Below are 17,933 nucleotides of genomic sequence, written 5' to 3'. Positions count from 1 at the left end.
GAATACCTGCATGGACATCATTAGCATGCAGTAGATTAAGCCCCACCTGGTTGTTGGATGATTGAATTGCTGCTTCTTTGAGAAAGATGGTTGTCAAAATTTTTCATTCAATTATATCTTCTGTCCAGCTGCCGTGCTGTGTTAATTTAACGTCTATTGTGTTCTGGATGATATACATTGGGAATTTTTATTTTTTATTTTTTTTTGTTGTCCAACTTCATTCACAGTAATGGGGTTATCTGGAGGTATTTATTTCAAATTTTGACATAGTCCATGCATGATTTTAGCACTCATAATTTTAGTATTTGCTGGACAAAGAGAGAAAAAAGAAGAAGAAAGGGACGAGAGAAGAAGCAACTATATCTAGCTGTTTTGATCACACATCTGCCAAGTAGCTTTGCGTTAAATGATTTTAAAAATGAGGTGAAAAAATAAGGTGTGATTTTATTGTGTGCAAATAACTGTCGTTACAAACTACAAGCAACTCTGTTACACCGGTACAACATATTATTGGTACTTTAGCGGTCAGAATGAGAACTATACATAACGAATTGAAAGAATGGGTTCACAGTGGCAAGGAAAAAAGGCGCGTTGGTGGAGAACCACAGCCACCACTGAATCTGGAAAACCAACTGGTTACTCATCAAGACAGACCTCTGGCAAAGCTCAAACGCTGTGCTGCACGTTTTAAATTGGGTTCATGCTGATGTAACCCATGCCACAATTCATTAGAACCACCATTCCACAATCCAAGCTTAGCTATTTGCTTATGCAATGCCTCCAAGTTGACAAGAGGTACAGTTGTTGGTCGCCCGTGAGCACACTGCAAAACAAACTCTCCAGAATTATCAACAATGCAGCTAAGCAATCTCTCTCAGCGCTAAGCAAAACAAACTCTCAATTTTTTGTATTGATTGACAAATAGACTTAGGTACTGTCAACTCACTTGGAAACACAATGATGTTTGCTTCAGCTCTTCAACAATTAGGGAACACTCTGAAGGTAGCAATGTGTCCCCAAACATTATTGCACCTAAATAGTAAAACCAATAAGCAAAATTAAGAACATAATCCCCAAGAAAGAAGCTTTCACCCTTCTAAGAACAGGAAATACTACTCCGGTGCAGCTAAAAAGTTGGTAACATGCTGGAAATTTGAGATGTATCAGGAAGCAAGAAAGCAAAACCACGGCAAATGACACTAGTCCATACGAGAATACTTTGTGGACAAGCATCACCTCGCATAAAGCATTAAATAACTTAATTTGTGGATGATTGGTAACTGATGCAACTTTTACACAGACTAGCATTTTTCCTAAAGATTGAGGTTATTATACCTCGACATGCTTTGGAGTTAAGGACCCGATGAACGGATGGCGGTATAGTTGATGATCCATCTGTATCAGCAAGCTGTTGATCACAAATACAAACTGGAGTGAGAAAATCATCAAATATAGTTTGGGAAAATGTTAGATAATGAATGATGAATTAATAAACTCCAGAAAAATCATGGAAATGGAACTGTAAAAACTTCACTGTATTACTTGTTGAAGAAATTCCAAGAGATCTACATCAGTCAAATTGACTCCTACAATACACGGCACCTGCACATTAAAGTAATTGTGATATTCAATAATGAGACAAAATAAAGATTGCGGATCTCTGAACTATGTCAATAATGTAATACATCTTGAGTAAATATACAACATTGAGGACACTTAAACATTTAAAGCACCTGGTTGGTCAATGTGTATGTCTATGGAAGTAATAACAATAACTTCTCTGGCAATAATATTTTCCTCTATATATGCATGTATATGTACGCAGTTGACAGACTAACTAGTAATACAATCAAGAAAAAAATAAATAAATTTAAGCTTGTAAAAGAAGTTCAATGGCTGAGAGAGAGAAAGAGAGAGAGTGGCAGGAATGTTCTTCACCGCATTAAGTGTGACAACAGTTGGCTGCCTGTGTAGAAGATTCAGATTCCTGTAAAAACACAAAAGGGTGTACACCAAAAAAATCTCAGAATTTAAAAGACGAATTGTATAACAAGACAAATGCAATATATCATGCATTCTCTAACACCATCCATTTAGTGGGGAAAAAAAAAATCATCCCAGCAAATCCTTAACGAAAGATATGAAGCAGGAGATCCAAAAGGTTCTCCAAAGTCATCAGCACAAACAAAAATCTGACAGACTTGTTCACCAACATTGGTATGGGGTTAATATCTTTGAAGGTCATTCACACAATGATTGACACATAGATCAACAGTACTAATTAAAGATTTTCTAGACACAGAACACAGAAAAATTACTTTTTAAAAGACCTTGAACCCAGAGAACGAATGTTGCAGAGCCAACCCCAATTTTGTATCTGATCAGCATAGTTGTGCAACAACTGATACCCTATTTCAGGCAGGACCTGTTTACAGTTTCGAAAACAATAAAAATCAACAGTGAAGATCTTAAAATTTTCAGATAAATGTTTAACTTGGCACAGCATCTAGGGCTGTAATAGAACCCCGACACATACTGTGAAATGGACATACCAATTTTTGCTCAGTATCCAGGTAAGTGATTGTCTTCATTTCTCCAGATAGCACCTACGAATTTCACTAGTCTATTGAGCCACACTGGATTTGTCATTTTAAAAAGTTTGAACTACAAAAGCATTTTACCTTCTGACGTAGTTCTTCCAAGCGGATCCTTTCATCTGCAGCGTGCTGTAAAAGACAATCACTTGCAAAGTAAAAAATGCAGCCAAATGCTGGAAGCAGACTCCAAAACCCTAAGCCAACAAATATGATTATGTGTGTTGGTATGTACACGAATCAAGCCCACACATGTTTGCATGTAGATGTATATATACTACTAGGCATCTACCGGCTAATGCTGACACGATTTCCCAGTTACAAGATTCTCAAATGAGAAACTGTAAACCATTCCATGTCCTCAATCCACTTCTAAGATTTCCTGTGCTATGTACATCTCAACAACTGGTGACATTGAACATTCTGCCGAGATAAAATAGCCCTCGATTGAGAATCATGAGAAGCAGTACTAAACTATGTTGCACGGACTCGAGTGTAGGTATTGGGTGCGGGTGCGGGTGCGAGTGCAGGCGCAGGTACATCTAGGGGTTGGATACTTCAAAATTAAAAATTGAAGATACATGAACATGGATCCAAATTTGGATACGAGTACGGGGATACGGTAAATAGTTATTTTTAAAATAATTTATTATATAAAGATGAGTTAAATAGTTATTTTTAAATATATTTATTATTTTTATCTTATATATTATTTTTATTGATAATATTTTTAATTTTTTTATATAATTTAATTTTTTTTATTTTTAATTGATATATATATATATATTATAAATAAAAAAAATATAACAAATAAAGAATAACAAAATATGTTAAAATAAATAAAAAATAAAAATTGGATGATTTATTTTATAGATTTTTTTTAATATATGATTTAATTAGATTTATTATTATATAACAAATTATATTATTTATTATATGTTAAAAACGAGAGGGGGGAGAGATAGAGAACACAAATCAACGAGAGAGAGAGAGAGAGAGAGAGAGAGAGAGAGAGAGAGAGAAGAAGACGACGAGGAGATGATGAAGAAGAGAAGACAGAGAGAGAGAAGAGGAGATCGACATAGATGAAGACAAAGACAAGACGACACGGAGACACAAATCGACATAGATCTTCACCCTCTTGCTACCACTGCTACACTGTAAGTTTCTCTCGACAACCCTTCTTTCTCCACTCATGTCAGCCATGTCCAAGAAACCCATGCCGAATCTGACACATATCTTACACCCGCACCCATGTCGTATCGTATCGACATGTGTACTCTGCCCTAAACCAGCGAGTCCATGTAACAAAGGTACTAAATAGTCCACAATTACAACGTCCATAGCATAATGTTTTAACTTGTGAACTAATGTTCTATTTGGCTCACTAGAATGAGATGGAATGGAATGGAATAGAATAATCATTCCTTAGGCTCCCCTATGGAATGATCACTCCGTTACAATGACGAATGATGATTTCATTTGCAATATATTTTTTAGTCAATCAAACATGGGAATGAATATTTTGATGGAATGATAATTCCATTCCATTCCATTCTAGTGAATAGAACACTACCTAAATATATCATTTGGCAAGCAGCATGGTCTACGATCTTTCAAAAATTTAAAAACATGAGATAGATGGATCTCAAGAAGAAAAAAAGAAAGAAAGAAGAGCAGTGCTTAAACCTGGTCAATAATAGCAAGCACTCCACCACCCACAATTGGAATGAATTTCTTATCCACCTGTTGGAGAACTTTGGCATCCTCCAGACAATTCTTATTGATAGATTCAGGAACTAATGAATCACCAGCCAGATGCAAGATCCCAGAAGAGACATCAAGTATATTACTCTCATTGTGAAGATTATGTAATTTGTCTCCCCTCTGTATAGAAAACAAAATCACTTTGTAACCACTAATTTCATAACTTGACAACCCCAAGTTCTTTTAACAAACTGGTAATCATGATAGAATGTGATTTCAAAAAGAAAAGAAAAAATGCTAAGGTACTCAACTGCAGTCCGTAGACAGCTCTTCTGCCATTTTAGCCCAGAATCTAATGGATCATGAGTTTCCTTCAATGTGCAGTCTGAAGGTTAAGATAGCATAAAATCAGAAGTATATTATTTTTATGGGGTAGGATGAAGGTATAAAGTGATAACTAACAAAAGTGATAATCAAATAATGGCAAAGAAAAAAAAAACAAAGTAAATTTATTCTAGGGTTTTTTACCTTTTTAGTCCCTGAAGTATGCAATTTGTCATTTGGTCACAAATGTCTAAAATTTGTCCCTAATGTATAAAAAAGTGTTTCACTTTAGTCCCCCATCCTAACTCTATCTGGAAGTGTTGTTAAAGTCAAGGGTAAACGTGGAAACTCAATTAATAAAAATACACTTTTAGTCCAGTTAATTCTATTTGCACACCACTCATTTTCTCAGTGCCCACACCATCTTCTAATTTTTTTATTACAGTTCTGTCCCTCAAACAAATTACTCTTTTGGATAAAAACCTAAACCCTAATTTCTCTATACACACATCTATAGGGCTCGCAAATGTTAGAAGCAACATATATATACATGTTGGATGGCAGGAATATTTCCTTCTAAAGATGTTGGTTCTTTTTTTTTGTTTTTAGCTGATATGTAATTATGATTTTAACGCTTTACCCCTAGTTCAGACGGAGAGAGACAAAATTATGTTAGGGGACCAAATTGAAACACCTTTTATAAATTGGGTAGCAAATTAACACAATTTAAACATGGGGGTTCAAAATGACATGGATCATTACTTTGGGAGCTAAAAGTGTATTTTTTTTAATTGAGTTTCTGCATTTACCCCTAAATTTAATGAAGTCTACAGACAAAGTTAAGTTGGGGGACCAAAATGAAACACTTTTTATACATTGAGGGCTTAGGCCTTGCTTGGGGAGTAACTATTTTGGTCAAAAAGTCACTATAAGTAGTCATATTACTCCCTCTACTTTTCCGCACATCTTTTTGTAAAAAGCCAAAAAGTTACTAAAATAGCTTGTTCCCAAACTAGGCCTTAATTGACACAATTTAAAATTTGGGGATCACAATGACACATCACATTTTTTGGGGACTAAAAAGGTAACTAATCCTTTATTCTATAATACATTATCCATCAATGCTTCCATATTGTGGGAGAATAGGCAAAATAATATTAACCGTTCAATCTACAATCCTACATAACGCTACATAATCTTAACAGATGGAAATCTACCTAAAAAAATCTGGCACTCACCCATAGATCAATGGGAAGCATAACTTTTGCCTACACATAACAACAGAATTATTTCAACCGAATCCATGCTGTAAATGTGGAGGCGCTGACTTTTTGCATTTTAAATTTTTGAATGTCAGTTATGTCTTACGATGCTACATAATACTAACATAATCATAATAGATGGACACCTGCCTAAAAAACATGGTAGCTTCTCCAATAGATCAATGGGAAACGTAACTTTTGCCAACACATAACAACGGCATTACCTTCAACCAAATCCTTACTGTAAATGTTAAATTCCTCTGATTTTTGCGTATCACATTTTTTAATGTCCTTCATGTCATGTGCTTTCTTCTTATCTGGTCTGAAAGCAAAACCTCAGTGAAGTTAGCAACTATCAGATTTGATCTAGCATTTTAAGCTTGACATGGAAATACTAAAAGTAATTATACCTGGTGTAGATCAATGGATCTTCCACAGAATTTGGCTCAGAATATAGTTGACATTCACCAGATGATTGTTGAGGATGCTTCCACCCACTCGTTTCTGCACAATACACATAAATCTTAACTGGTCTAGCTTATTTGCACCACCACCAAGTCCTACAAACAGTTTGTATTAAAGCAAAACCTTGTGAAGTAGGGGCATTATTGATGGCCTGGGCTTTGAGTTTTTTTGCTTCCATGGCCAAATGGGTATTTAAGGTGAAGAATTTTTTCTTGCCTCTGTAAAAAGGTGGAGCTGAATGGCTTCTTTTTGGCCTTCTCTTACAAACATATCCTTTTTGTTGATATATAATCGGATCCTTTAGGCCTTCATCCACAACATCATAAATTGCTGAAGAAATATGGTGTGACGTTACTGCAGAACAGTTGGCATTATATTTACCATGCAAGTCTAAACATAACCACTCTGTTTCATCAATAAATATATCGGGACATTTTGAAAAGAGAACATCTAGATTATGTTGTTGGATAAATCTACAATTATCTTCCTTGGAACGAACACAACTTTCAAAACCTGAGCACATGTTTGCAAAACTTGTTGAGAAGTCTTCTTGGCTTGAGCTTTTTCGCAAAGAATCATCAAAATAAAAACCACCATCCTTAACAACCCTTTCTGCTAAATAGTCATATCTAGAACTATTGTCATATTTGATACACCTCTCAAGTGCATTCTCATCAAAGAAATTATCCACATTCTGAGATTTGGTCCTAAATAATGGATCTGACATTACAGAAGACCATTCAGATTTAAGAGACTGACGACTTGAGAAAAATTCTCCAACACGTGCAATTGAGTCTGGTGGAAGGTCATTCTCTCCAGCTAAACACTCTCCACCTATTGCAGAAGACTCTATTGAATCCCTTGACAAAAAATCCAGACCCGTAAGCACGTCACACTTAGACATGGGTCCGGGGGAAGACCAAGCACTTGCTGCCTCATCCTGCCATAGAGTCCCTGGAAGGAAATCAAACCTCTGGTTATTGTCATCAATTTCTCCAACACAAACCCAATCATTAGGTTCAAGACTCTTTCTTTTGGCTCCAAAACCATTAATCCGAAAGTCAAATCCTTCAGAGCTTGCAGGTGACGCCCCATCAACTGGAAGGCTTCTCCTACAGGAGCAATTATGCAGAAAGGGCTTTAGATCCTTGCTGATCTTGTCCACATCATCACCTATTTCAAAACAATCAGGAGATAATGCACTCCCATTAAATCCATTACTTATGCTGGCATCCACATTGAAATGTGCATCCTCCAATCTAGAACCCCAAATATAGTCTGTGTGCTCACTGGATCTTTTTTCCCCAAAGAACTTATTCCCCAAGAAATGGTCTTCAGAAGAGAAAATATTATGGTCAGTTGCCTGCAGATAGCTAGCACTCTTTTGGTTTACAGTTACTCTGGATGGGGCAAGCAATCCATCACACGACTGGAATGAGCAGTCAGTTTGATACAAAGATCCCAACCTCATCTGGTGTTCTGAAGCATCTTGACAAGAAAATCTATTGTCTTTCCAGCGAAACATATGGTCACTTTCTTCAGTTGGCATCTCCAGCTGGGGGGAGGGAAGGCCAAAAGAAGCATGGTGATTGTACATCCTGCACCTCCTTTTTGCAATTTCATATTTTTCTGGCAAATCTGCCAATGTTTGGCAACAAAAGAAATCTTAGGATACACATGAAGGAAATCGATTGGGTAAATTACACCTTTGCTCCTTGTTTGAGCCAAATTTCAGTTTAGTCCCTATAGCTTCAATCTCATCAATTTAAACCTCATACTTTCAATTCCGTACCAATGTGGTCAGCTGTCATTAACATTTTGGATGGAAAACATGTGCGAAACTAGAGGGACAACAGTAGAATTCAAAAGAAACTATAGGGACCACAGGTGTAATCTATTCATTTTTCTTTTTGTGCAGGAATTGCTAAAATTTCCACATGTTGCCTTTTTCCGTCTAAAATGCTAACCACAATGGACAAAGGAACCACATTGAAACGAAATCGAAAGTGTGAGGTTTAAATTGATGAAATTGAAACTACAGGGACCAAAGTGAAAACTTCACTGGACCTAGAGAACCAACAGTATAATTTACCCAAACAGATTTTTTGCCAGTTCACAAGCAAGCTATATAAACATCATTCATGAAATTCTGTTACTCTGGAAATGTGTTCTCTCTTCTCCAAATAGTTTTGAGGAATGTAACTATTGAAACAACTAGATCAGGGTATTCAAACTCTATATAGAGAATTATCAGAAGCAAGACATTTAATAATAAAATATAGATCCTACCTTTTTCTGGTGATGAAACATCACCACCTTCCCTCCAGGAATTGTCTTCTCCTGACATAACAGTACCACGGCTGGAGGAAATTCCTTGAAACATATCAAAAGTCAAGACAAGTTTAAGAAATGAATTAACAAAAATAATGTTAACAGACAACAAAAAGATTATTCACAAATTTAGCAGTTTACCGTGAGAAAATTTTTTAGTCCACAAGTGTGTGATGGCCTTTTCAATAAAATTAATAATGGGAGACCAATCCTGAGAGAGAGGATCAAGGGAACAATTGGATTCCTAAATTATTTCACAACAGAGTGATAACCAAACAAATTAAATCAGTAAGACTAAAGCCCTGAAGGAAATACTAGCACACTGTAAGTGAGAAGAATGAGGTAGACAAGCCATCTACAGCATTTAGGCAAATGAATCACACACATGGAGGAATAAACAACACCCATCATCCAAAATTAACAGAAGGAAGGAAAATATATGTATATATATTGCTATATCATGTGTAATGCACAAATGAAAATTTTTCAACAGAAGCATCAATTCCCAAACAATCCCTGTTTCAATGGAAGCATGCGATCAACGGTGATCGATGTGAAATCGATCCCTCACTTTGAAAGCAATCGATCCCTTGTTAGTTGTGATCGATTACCACCCCAGTTTTCACAAATCCTTCATAAATTGGCTTTGGAAGCTGAGTTTCTATATAAACACCTCTATAACTTGGTTTTCTATATCCCAACCATTGTTTTTTCAGAGTCAAAATTCTGTAAACTCTAGAAAAATTCTGAGCATATATTTTGATCATTGTGAGAGAATTTTCTCGAGATAGTTTTCCAAAAACCTTATATATCTTTGCATTGTTGTGTTCTGCACACAAGGTTGATTGGGTAATTGGATCCGTTCAAGAATAGTGATCGAGGCTGTTGCTTCGTAGTGTCCAGAAGATCAAAAAGGTTGACTGAGTCAAGCTATGCTCGTGGAGTAACTACAAGTCATCAAAGTTGTAGATAAACCTAGGTATACGGTTGTAAGTTTTCTCGACTGTGTCCTGTATTCTATCATCGTTTGGTGGATTTTTGTTGGGTGTTGTGGCCATGGTTTTTCCCTTTTGGGCTTTCCACATAAAATCTGTGTTATCGTGTGATTGCTATTTACTGTGGTAAATTTTGATTAAAAGGCTAAAATAGGGCTAATAAACATAATTCAAACCACCCCCCCCAAAACCCCTTTTCCGTTTCTAGGCACATTTTACTGAAGTCTCCAATATTTCAACTTTTTGAGAAATGACAAAAATCACTTTTCCACTCAAAACAATCTAATTGACAAAGGGCAAACAAACTTCATAAGCCAGGAAAATTCTCAATCAATTAGCTAATATATATCACAGTTCACGACCAAACAAGAAGAAATGTTACCTTGAATTCAACAGAAGTCTTTGATGGTTCAAAAGTTATATCATACCAAGATCTTGGGCAACTTAAATTCAAAATGTATGTTTCATATGTTTGAGACCTACTTCGCTTCCCATTTTGTAACTTCATGTTAGCCTCCTGCAGATCCGAAGAGTTGAACCTAGTGACCAACTCATTCAGCAGTTTATGAATTGGGCCCTTGCAGATATAAAGAGAGTTGATGTCTACATAAGTGAAGGTCAAGAAAATCAAAATTCTCAATTATCTCAATTGCCGATCTTTTTGTTTTATCAGTATCTTAATTGCTAATCTATCTAGTGCAATATAACCTTTGCACACTAACAAGATAATCAACTTCATGGATACAGACAAATTGACAAGCCTGCAAGAAAAAGGACCCTCAATTAGAACTATTGACAGTGGGGAATCAGTAAAGCATATCAAAACAGTTAAATAGTTATATCATCAAATGAAGTATACCTTGACAAATGAAGTATCACGAGGACTAGACATATATCCAGAAAGCTTTAATACACCATCAGAGACATTTAATTCATGTAGAGAGCTGGAAATCTCAATTCCAAAACCACTCGTCAACAGTGACAAAGGAGATGAGGAAGGAGTCGTGCAGAACAACTCATCCTCACTGCATGCAGGTAAAACAAAATGTAAGCAAACACATATATGACCCTCCAAGTGCTATATTGACAAATGTAGAGCAGGAACACCTCTCAATATCAACAACTTTGAAGAATACTTTTGGATGAACAATGGCAATTCTGAGTACGCATTTTTTGACTGAGTGCAAGACCTTCTTCGGGCTTCCAATTTCATTATGCAAATCACAACCAAATCAAGTTAGTGCACATCATCACAAGTAAAATGATCATATCAGCTAAGGTAGTTGGCTATCGTTAATAAATTTAAACCCAAAGCAAAATATGTGCAAAGTAAGAGGAACCTAGATTGGATATGCTTCCTCCGAACTGGTTGGTTGTAAAATAAATCCCGAACAATGACTGCAAGGACCCAAGACTATTCTTAGAAAACAAACCAAAGCTTATCTGCATCATAATCAACAGGAAAAAGGAAAAGCAAATTTATTCACCATATAGAGCAGTTACAAGCCTACAATTCACATACACTCTAGCATTCCCAAAAGCAAATATCATTTGAAAGAAAGATATAAGAAAACAGGGACAAATACTCAGAGTAGTTCATACAAGAAGCACAAAGTGACCCAACTTTACAATTTTAATGGACAAATCCACAGTACTTTGGTAACTCTTGCCCATTGATTTGATTTTTGTGTTGTTTGACTTCCTCAAAATAAGCTACAAAAATGGATTCACGCTGCAAACATTGATGCTTTGATGATCAGTTTAAACAAACTTGTAAGGCATTGACACAAAGTGTGTTTATAAATTCCATCTCTCCTTTTCACTAGAGAATCTACCAAAGTAACCTTTTGTAAAGGACAATTTCCCAATGTAATGTGGAGAGAACAATGTTATGGCAGATTAAAACAAAAATAGTTATTTATATAAAATTTGGAAACAATAATGACTTGCTTTCAGGTGAAGTTCCAGTGTTGTTCTTGTAGTGCTAAAGAAGCAATCTTTACTTGTGCACACGTAAGGCCAGCTCCAATCTATTTGCTTACCTTCTACCAAACAGACTAATGCTCTCCACCATAATATACTTGTGCAGGTTCTTGTTACTTACAAATCCAATTTTTGTTTTATTTAAACTTGTTATCAAACATTTAATAGTGTTGACAAGAGAAGAAAACAACAGGCAAAAAAAGCACAAACAGATCTTCCAAGTGGGAGAAATATTAATGACTTGCTTGCTAATAGTGACTACACAACAATTTTTACCTGTTGTGCCTACATCTTGCCTACCATCATCAATTCCAAGATACAAACATTTGCATCCCTGAAAAGAACGATGGGAAGTCAACCACCAGGATACTTGGAAAAATGGCAGTAAAGACGCTCAAAATTGACAAATGGAAAATTAAATTCGAAACATTGAAGAACAATCCATGCCTTCATGACTTTATGATATCCATTTGGCCTCCCATGAGCTTTTGTAATGACTTCTAACAATGAAACATCAGAAATGGAGCTCAATGCTTCTCCTCGATAGCCAAAGCTTCCACTAATAGCATTAGTATTAGCTAGCTGATCAACTTTTGACGTTGCTGGTCTCATAGTAAACACACAAATCATTAGATAACATGGTCAATAAATAAATTGTATTTGTAGTTATCCCCACATGATAGCAATGGTTAAACAGTCCAACTAAGCACCTACATTCCAAAAACTAAGAAGTAGGCTATCAGTCATCAATACTTTCAAAAGTAAAATAATGCCACACTTTCCAATGTATAAGATTTCCCTGTGCTTATTCAATGTTCTATAATAGCATATTCAACAGAAGAAATGCTATGGGTCGTGCAATAGATATACTCTTTCTTTTCACCAACACATGGGATTGACCAGTTTTCTTGAAGAGGAGAGAATTTTATTCTGACTGGCATTCATATACGAGACAGCCATATATAGGCAGCTAAGAAGCACAAATACTCCAAGATTGGTGCCGTGTTAATATGTGCCACGACGGGGATGTCTGTCCTTGTGTACGACACACCACGTGGCATGTCAATTTTTTTTTTTTATTATTTTTTTTGTAGGGCATGTGGGGATTCTTCATGGACACACGTGTCCTGTGTTTGGACATGTCTCAAGACACCTTTGTAGATTTTTTTTTTTTTTTTTTTTTTTTTAAAAAAAAAATTTTAGAAAGATGATTTGGGGTCAAAGTAAAATACATGGAAAATAAAAATATAAAAAAATAAAAATACACCCAAATATATATCGATGCTTCTCATATCTATACATTCTAAATTTATATTCATATATATAATAAATAAATAAACAAAAAATTGCCGTATCCCCTCCATGCCCATATCCAACAAGCAAACACACACACACACACAACCACAAAAAAAAACACTCGTTGGCTTGTTAGTTGATTTTCACACGCATTCCATCTAGAAAAAATAAATAAACAAGGACAACAAAAAAGTATGTGAAATTCAAAATTTAAGGTAAGTGTCCCTATTGGAATGAGCACTATTAGGTGTTCCATGATGATTTAAAACAGGTTTTTGCTAAAAATCCCAATTCATATTGAGAATTTTTACATCTGAAATTGCGAGATTGATTCCTCTAAGATTTATGACATGTCCTATGATCAACAAAGTATAAATTCTTATCCCTCACTATTATTTCCTATGTTACATGGACTATTCTAAATGTGCAAAATACCAATGCCGGACACTCAACACATGGGTAAGGGTATGGAACAAAGGTCTGACATGTATAGTTGGGCATGCATCCAACAAGCTTGTATGGATCTACTTGTTTGCATCTTGTCAAGAATCACAGCAGCCAAAATGAAAGTTTTTCAGAAGAAGAAAGATATTCAGTTACCGTATCTTTCTCCCAACAATACCAACCCATCCCGAGTAATACCACATCCTACAAGTAAACAGACATAAAATGCAAAAAATAAACTAGTGAGCTTAGGGTGCAATGTGAGTTAACTATTGAGGAGGGGCAAAATACAACTAACCATTGTCCACTACTTTAATGTAGTGGGTCCCAACACCAACCGCGACAGATACCTGAAAGAACAAATCAGTCCTCAATGAAAAAAATAAAAAAAGTAACCCAAATGTAAAAAAACATGCATAGAACAACTATATAATGGTAAAACTTACGTAGTGGTTTAGCAACGGTCTAATTTCAACTAAAGGGATACACAATTCTTGTTAGGGGTGTGCATGGGTCGATTTGATCCGAGTTAGTGCCAAATCCAATACTGAACCAACCTAATCAATTATCATTTTCAGGACCCAAAACCAAACCGAAAACCTTTGTTATCAAAATATGACCATTCACAATTCAATTCATGTGATTCTTGAAACTATCAGGCCCAACAAATGGCAACCTCATTTTCCTCTTTCTTTTTCTTTTTCTTTTTTTTGTAAATATGTCATAATACAACTTCTCAAAGTGTTTAGTACAAAAATAATCAATATCTAATTATGATTTGTTGTCATTTCAGTGATCACAGGGTTTAATAGGATCCAATATGAAAAATGTCAAAATACAACTAGATGATTAAGGCTAAAGTAACTTGCACCCATGAATTATCTATTGCTAATTTGGTAAAATAAACACGGTTTAATATGGTATGAGACAAGCCAATTGGACACAACGATTCCACAACTTTTCTTTTAAAACTTTTTTTTAACAATAAGTGCAAACAATTTTAAAATGTTTTAGGTTTTAAAATAAAGGGTTTCAACTTATTTTTTCTTCTTATTCTATGCTATTTAGGGTTTTTAGGTCCATTTTTGAATATCAAAGGATAATATATTATGATTTTTAAATACTTATATGGTTGATGGGATTTGTACTTATATCGCTTACAATTAGACAATGTAATCACGTCTTTATATAAGAACTATTGTATAACATATACCAAAATTTATTTTATGTTTGGATAATAGTCAAAAAACAGGGTGCCCCTCCAAGTTTAATTTGTGACACAACCCTCCTAGGTTCAATACCATATTGAAAAAATGAATGGTTGATAGAATAGTTAAAAAGACAAAAATAACCCTCTTATTTCTTCTCTTTTGCTTATATCCTCTCTTTATCTTTCTTTGTCTCATCTCACCACCATCACCATCCATTGGCACCGCTAACACCCTCCACCACCACCAAAATCACAATTACCATCCACCACTACCAATCACCTCCACCCAAAACCACTATTACCACTCATCACCACCATCCAAAATCACCACAACCACATAGGCTACCTCATTCCCCCTTCCCCATTCTCCCTCCTCCACCTTACCTTATCCTTTGATTCTTCTTACAACGACTTCATCATCTATCATTCTAGCATCAAAGGTGTCCCATCGTCATCTACCAGTGAACCTTTAACATTGCCGCAAACAACATTGACAGCAGCTCTATACCCTAGCCAACTCAGTTTGTAGTTTACACCCATCACCACCACCACCACCACCACCACATCGCTTGACCTCTTCCCTTTCCACCCACCCCCAATCTCCCTGCTCCCCACCAAAATAAGTTGGTTGCCCCTTCCCCTTTTCCCCAACCTTTGATCTACCTCCTTCCTATTCCCAACCAATCAATTGCCTCCTTTCCCAACTTCTCCACCTATTCTCCCTCCTTACAACCCCAACCAGTTGGCTTCCCCCACACCCACCACCATCCTCCCTCATCCCACCATAAACCAATTATTGCCCCCTTACTCCCTCCTACACCTTAAGCTAGTCGTTAACCCCTTCCCCTCCCTCCCACCCCAAGCCAATCATTGCCCTATTCCCCCCCAACCATGTTCTCCCTCCTCACCCCTAGCCAATATGCAGCTTTGAACCCTTCAGAATGGCAGAATTGAAGCTTAAAGAATGGCATGTTTAAGGTTAAACAAAAGAATAATTGGGGGAAAGAAGGCATAAATATCATTTCAAAATTTGAATAATTCAATTTAAAATTAAAACAATATTTGACGCGTCACGCCTTGGTACTGTTAATTTATTTAGATGGAAATAGTCATTTTTTTCAATTTGGTATTGACCTAGGGGGAATTAATATCACAAATTAAAACTTCAAGGGGCACTATGTTTTTTGGCATAACCACAAGAGAGTGAAATGTAATTACCCCTTTTTTCATCTATACAATTGTTTAATTAAACCAAACAACAAATGGATGTCAAAAAACAAATGGAACTTAATTAAACCAACAAATGGAACTTAATTAAACCAAACCAAGAAACCTTGGTGTCGTTTAGCGTAACCCACAATTCAAGCTATAAGTAAATATTTTATAAGGCTTGATAGATGTCCATTCTAGTTTGTAAATTCTATTTTTACAATAATTCTCTTATATATGATGATAACATTTTTTTACTAATAACTTGAAAATATCACATGTACATTTGTATGTCATACAAGTCTTTTAACAAAATACATACAGGGGCGGATCTTGGTTTTGTTCAGGCTACTCAAGGAATGAACCCAGAACCAAGCCGAGCCTCTCCCATGATCAAACGAACCCAACACAACCCCATGGTTGGAACCAGACATTGGGTTGGTTAGGTTCACAGGTCACATGATTCTTTTATATAGCCTACATCCTTTGATTACATCAGTTGTCCTTATTTATAACAGTATAAAACCAGACGCTTTGAAAAAAGAAATTCTATTGAAAGGGTTTGAAAGTGAATACTTCAATAGACATTAAAGCAACACATGGCATCAAAAGTACTAAAAAGTACGAAGTAGAAATTATTTCGGTTTCACATTGATCCATGTTCCAAAGAGGTACCCCACTCCTATCTTTCCTTAATAAGTATAACTCTCCTGAATTCAACCTATTAGCTCTAAGGATGGGCAATCCTAGCACGGGGTAAAAATCAACTTGATCACTACACAGGTTAACATAAACTGCTTATTCTAGGCATATTTTGTCATCAAAGAGTCTACCAATTGTCCAGGTAGGTGTTGAATATTTTGCCATTAATAAAATATACGTCCACCGCAGAAATCTTATTCCTCTAAAAGGGATAAAAGATCAAGACGTTTGAGTTATCAAACAAAATTGTAGCTAAATCATGATTTACATATGCACACAGATATAATCTATCTTCTTCTGCTATCTATATCTATCTATCTATCTTCTATGTCTATCTACCTACATCTATCTATACTATGCGTGAGTTGGTATTGATGTCTCATTTTTTGGGTTTTCCCAAAATATCCCTACAGCAGTTACATGGCCATTTATACCCTAAATTCAGTTTTTTTTTTTGGAACTTCTGATTTTTCCAAATTCATTTCAGTTTTCAGATTTTAAATTCATACATTTTACAATCTTATTTTTCTGAAATAAAACGATCATATGCTCATGCACCACGATTTCTAATATATATATATATAAATACATTTCAAAATTTTACCTTGGTTGCACGAGCATCAAGACTGTTGAAAATCAGCTCTTCCACGACTCTGGTCAAGTTGAACAAGACAATGCCAGAACGAACCGAGCTGCGAACAGCCTCAGGCAAATGCTTGATGTCCCTCATACTGACCCCAAATCATAATAATTCTTCAATCATTTCATATCTGAACTACAAAACCCATAATTCATACATTTACAGGCAAACCCCACAAACAAAAACTACCTGCAATTACAGACCCAAAACGAAAATTTGAAATTCGTAATAGCTAGTTGCTAACCTGAAGACGACGATAATTTTCGCCTAGCTTTAGGGTTTTGATCGATCTTCGAAGACAAAAACAAAACAGAGAGGAATGAGAGGTTCGATTTTGGTGGGTGTGGATTTCGAAACCTTAAGGAAAAAAGGCGGTTTAGAGCTCGCGGGATTGTGTGCGCCGGACTGTTCTAAGTTGCGCCTACAGTGTAGTGTAACTTGCGGGGGGAACATTAAGGGCGTGTTTAATTGAACGGACTGGAAAAAGGGGTTAGGATCCATCGAACTTGAGTCCTGGGATTGTGAATCCTCTGGATTATTTGGTCGGATTGAATATGTATTCTGTGTTTATTTTTTCATGGGATTAGATGTCTGGATAGGACTATTTTCAGGGAATCTAACGTTTGGTTGGACGGACTGGATAGGATAAATAAATAAAAGACTATTTTACCCTTTTTCAATTGTTTACTAAGTAATAGCAATATTAAACATATCTTTAATATTTTAATTATTTTTAGTAAACATTAAACATACTAATGGTTAAATTTTGTT

At 35.8% G+C, this 17,933-nt stretch overlaps 1 protein-coding gene across 17 annotated transcripts; it reads right to left on the bottom strand.

Annotated features, from left to right (window-relative positions):
* Positions 1–419: 419 nt before the first annotated feature.
* LOC114312607 (DNA mismatch repair protein MLH3) lies at positions 420–17,602 on the bottom strand. 17 transcript variants are annotated; one of them, XR_014327980.1, is made up of 27 exons: positions 17,407–17,602; positions 17,127–17,297; positions 13,700–13,751; positions 13,558–13,605; positions 12,109–12,263; positions 11,938–11,995; positions 11,019–11,076; positions 10,786–10,878; positions 10,538–10,703; positions 10,424–10,439; positions 10,061–10,281; positions 8,825–8,927; positions 8,642–8,725; positions 6,476–7,990; positions 6,298–6,391; positions 6,112–6,209; positions 4,613–4,686; positions 4,284–4,481; positions 2,682–2,791; positions 2,553–2,606; positions 2,319–2,425; positions 1,939–1,987; positions 1,734–1,837; positions 1,543–1,602; positions 1,336–1,408; positions 947–1,032; positions 420–823 (listed from the first exon to the last, which is right to left on the bottom strand). XR_014327980.1 is itself a non-coding variant. In XM_082867041.1 (26 exons), exons 2-26 carry the CDS (start codon positions 17,250–17,252, stop codon positions 644–646), a joined length of 3,720 nt encoding a protein of 1,239 aa, XP_082723167.1. In that variant the 5' UTR covers positions 17,253–17,297; positions 17,407–17,600; the 3' UTR covers positions 420–643. The 17 variants fall into 17 exon arrangements, 12 of the variants coding, with proteins under 12 accessions (XP_082723167.1, XP_082723162.1, XP_082723164.1 ...); XR_014327978.1 differs by having other exon boundaries at positions 2,682–2,726; positions 17,407–17,601; XR_014327979.1 differs by lacking the exon at positions 1,734–1,837.
* Positions 17,603–17,933: the final 331 nt, after the last annotated feature.

Source organism: Camellia sinensis, chromosome 4 (assembly GCF_055761805.1).
Source record: "Camellia sinensis isolate YWXY chromosome 4, ASM5576180v1, whole genome shotgun sequence".
In the NCBI taxonomy this organism is placed as follows: Eukaryota; Viridiplantae; Streptophyta; class Magnoliopsida; order Ericales; family Theaceae; genus Camellia; species Camellia sinensis.
Note: the sequence above shows the minus strand (reverse complement) of the source record. Positions and strands in the feature narration are given on the sequence as shown.

Bases quoted from the DNA above. Each gene is read 5' to 3' on its own strand.
- LOC114312607 (XM_082867036.1), bottom strand. From the start codon at position 17,252: ATGAGGGACATCAAGCATTTGCCTGAGGCTGTTCGCAGCTCGGTTCGT. The intron at 4,687-6,111 runs GTAATGCCGTTG...CTTAACCTTCAG, and splicing joins CAGTAAGGATTTGGTTGAAG to ACTGCACATTGAAGGAAACT. The intron at 2,727-4,283 runs GTTTAAGCACTG...TGTCTTTTACAG, and splicing joins TGCTTGCTATTATTGACCAG to CACGCTGCAGATGAAAGGAT.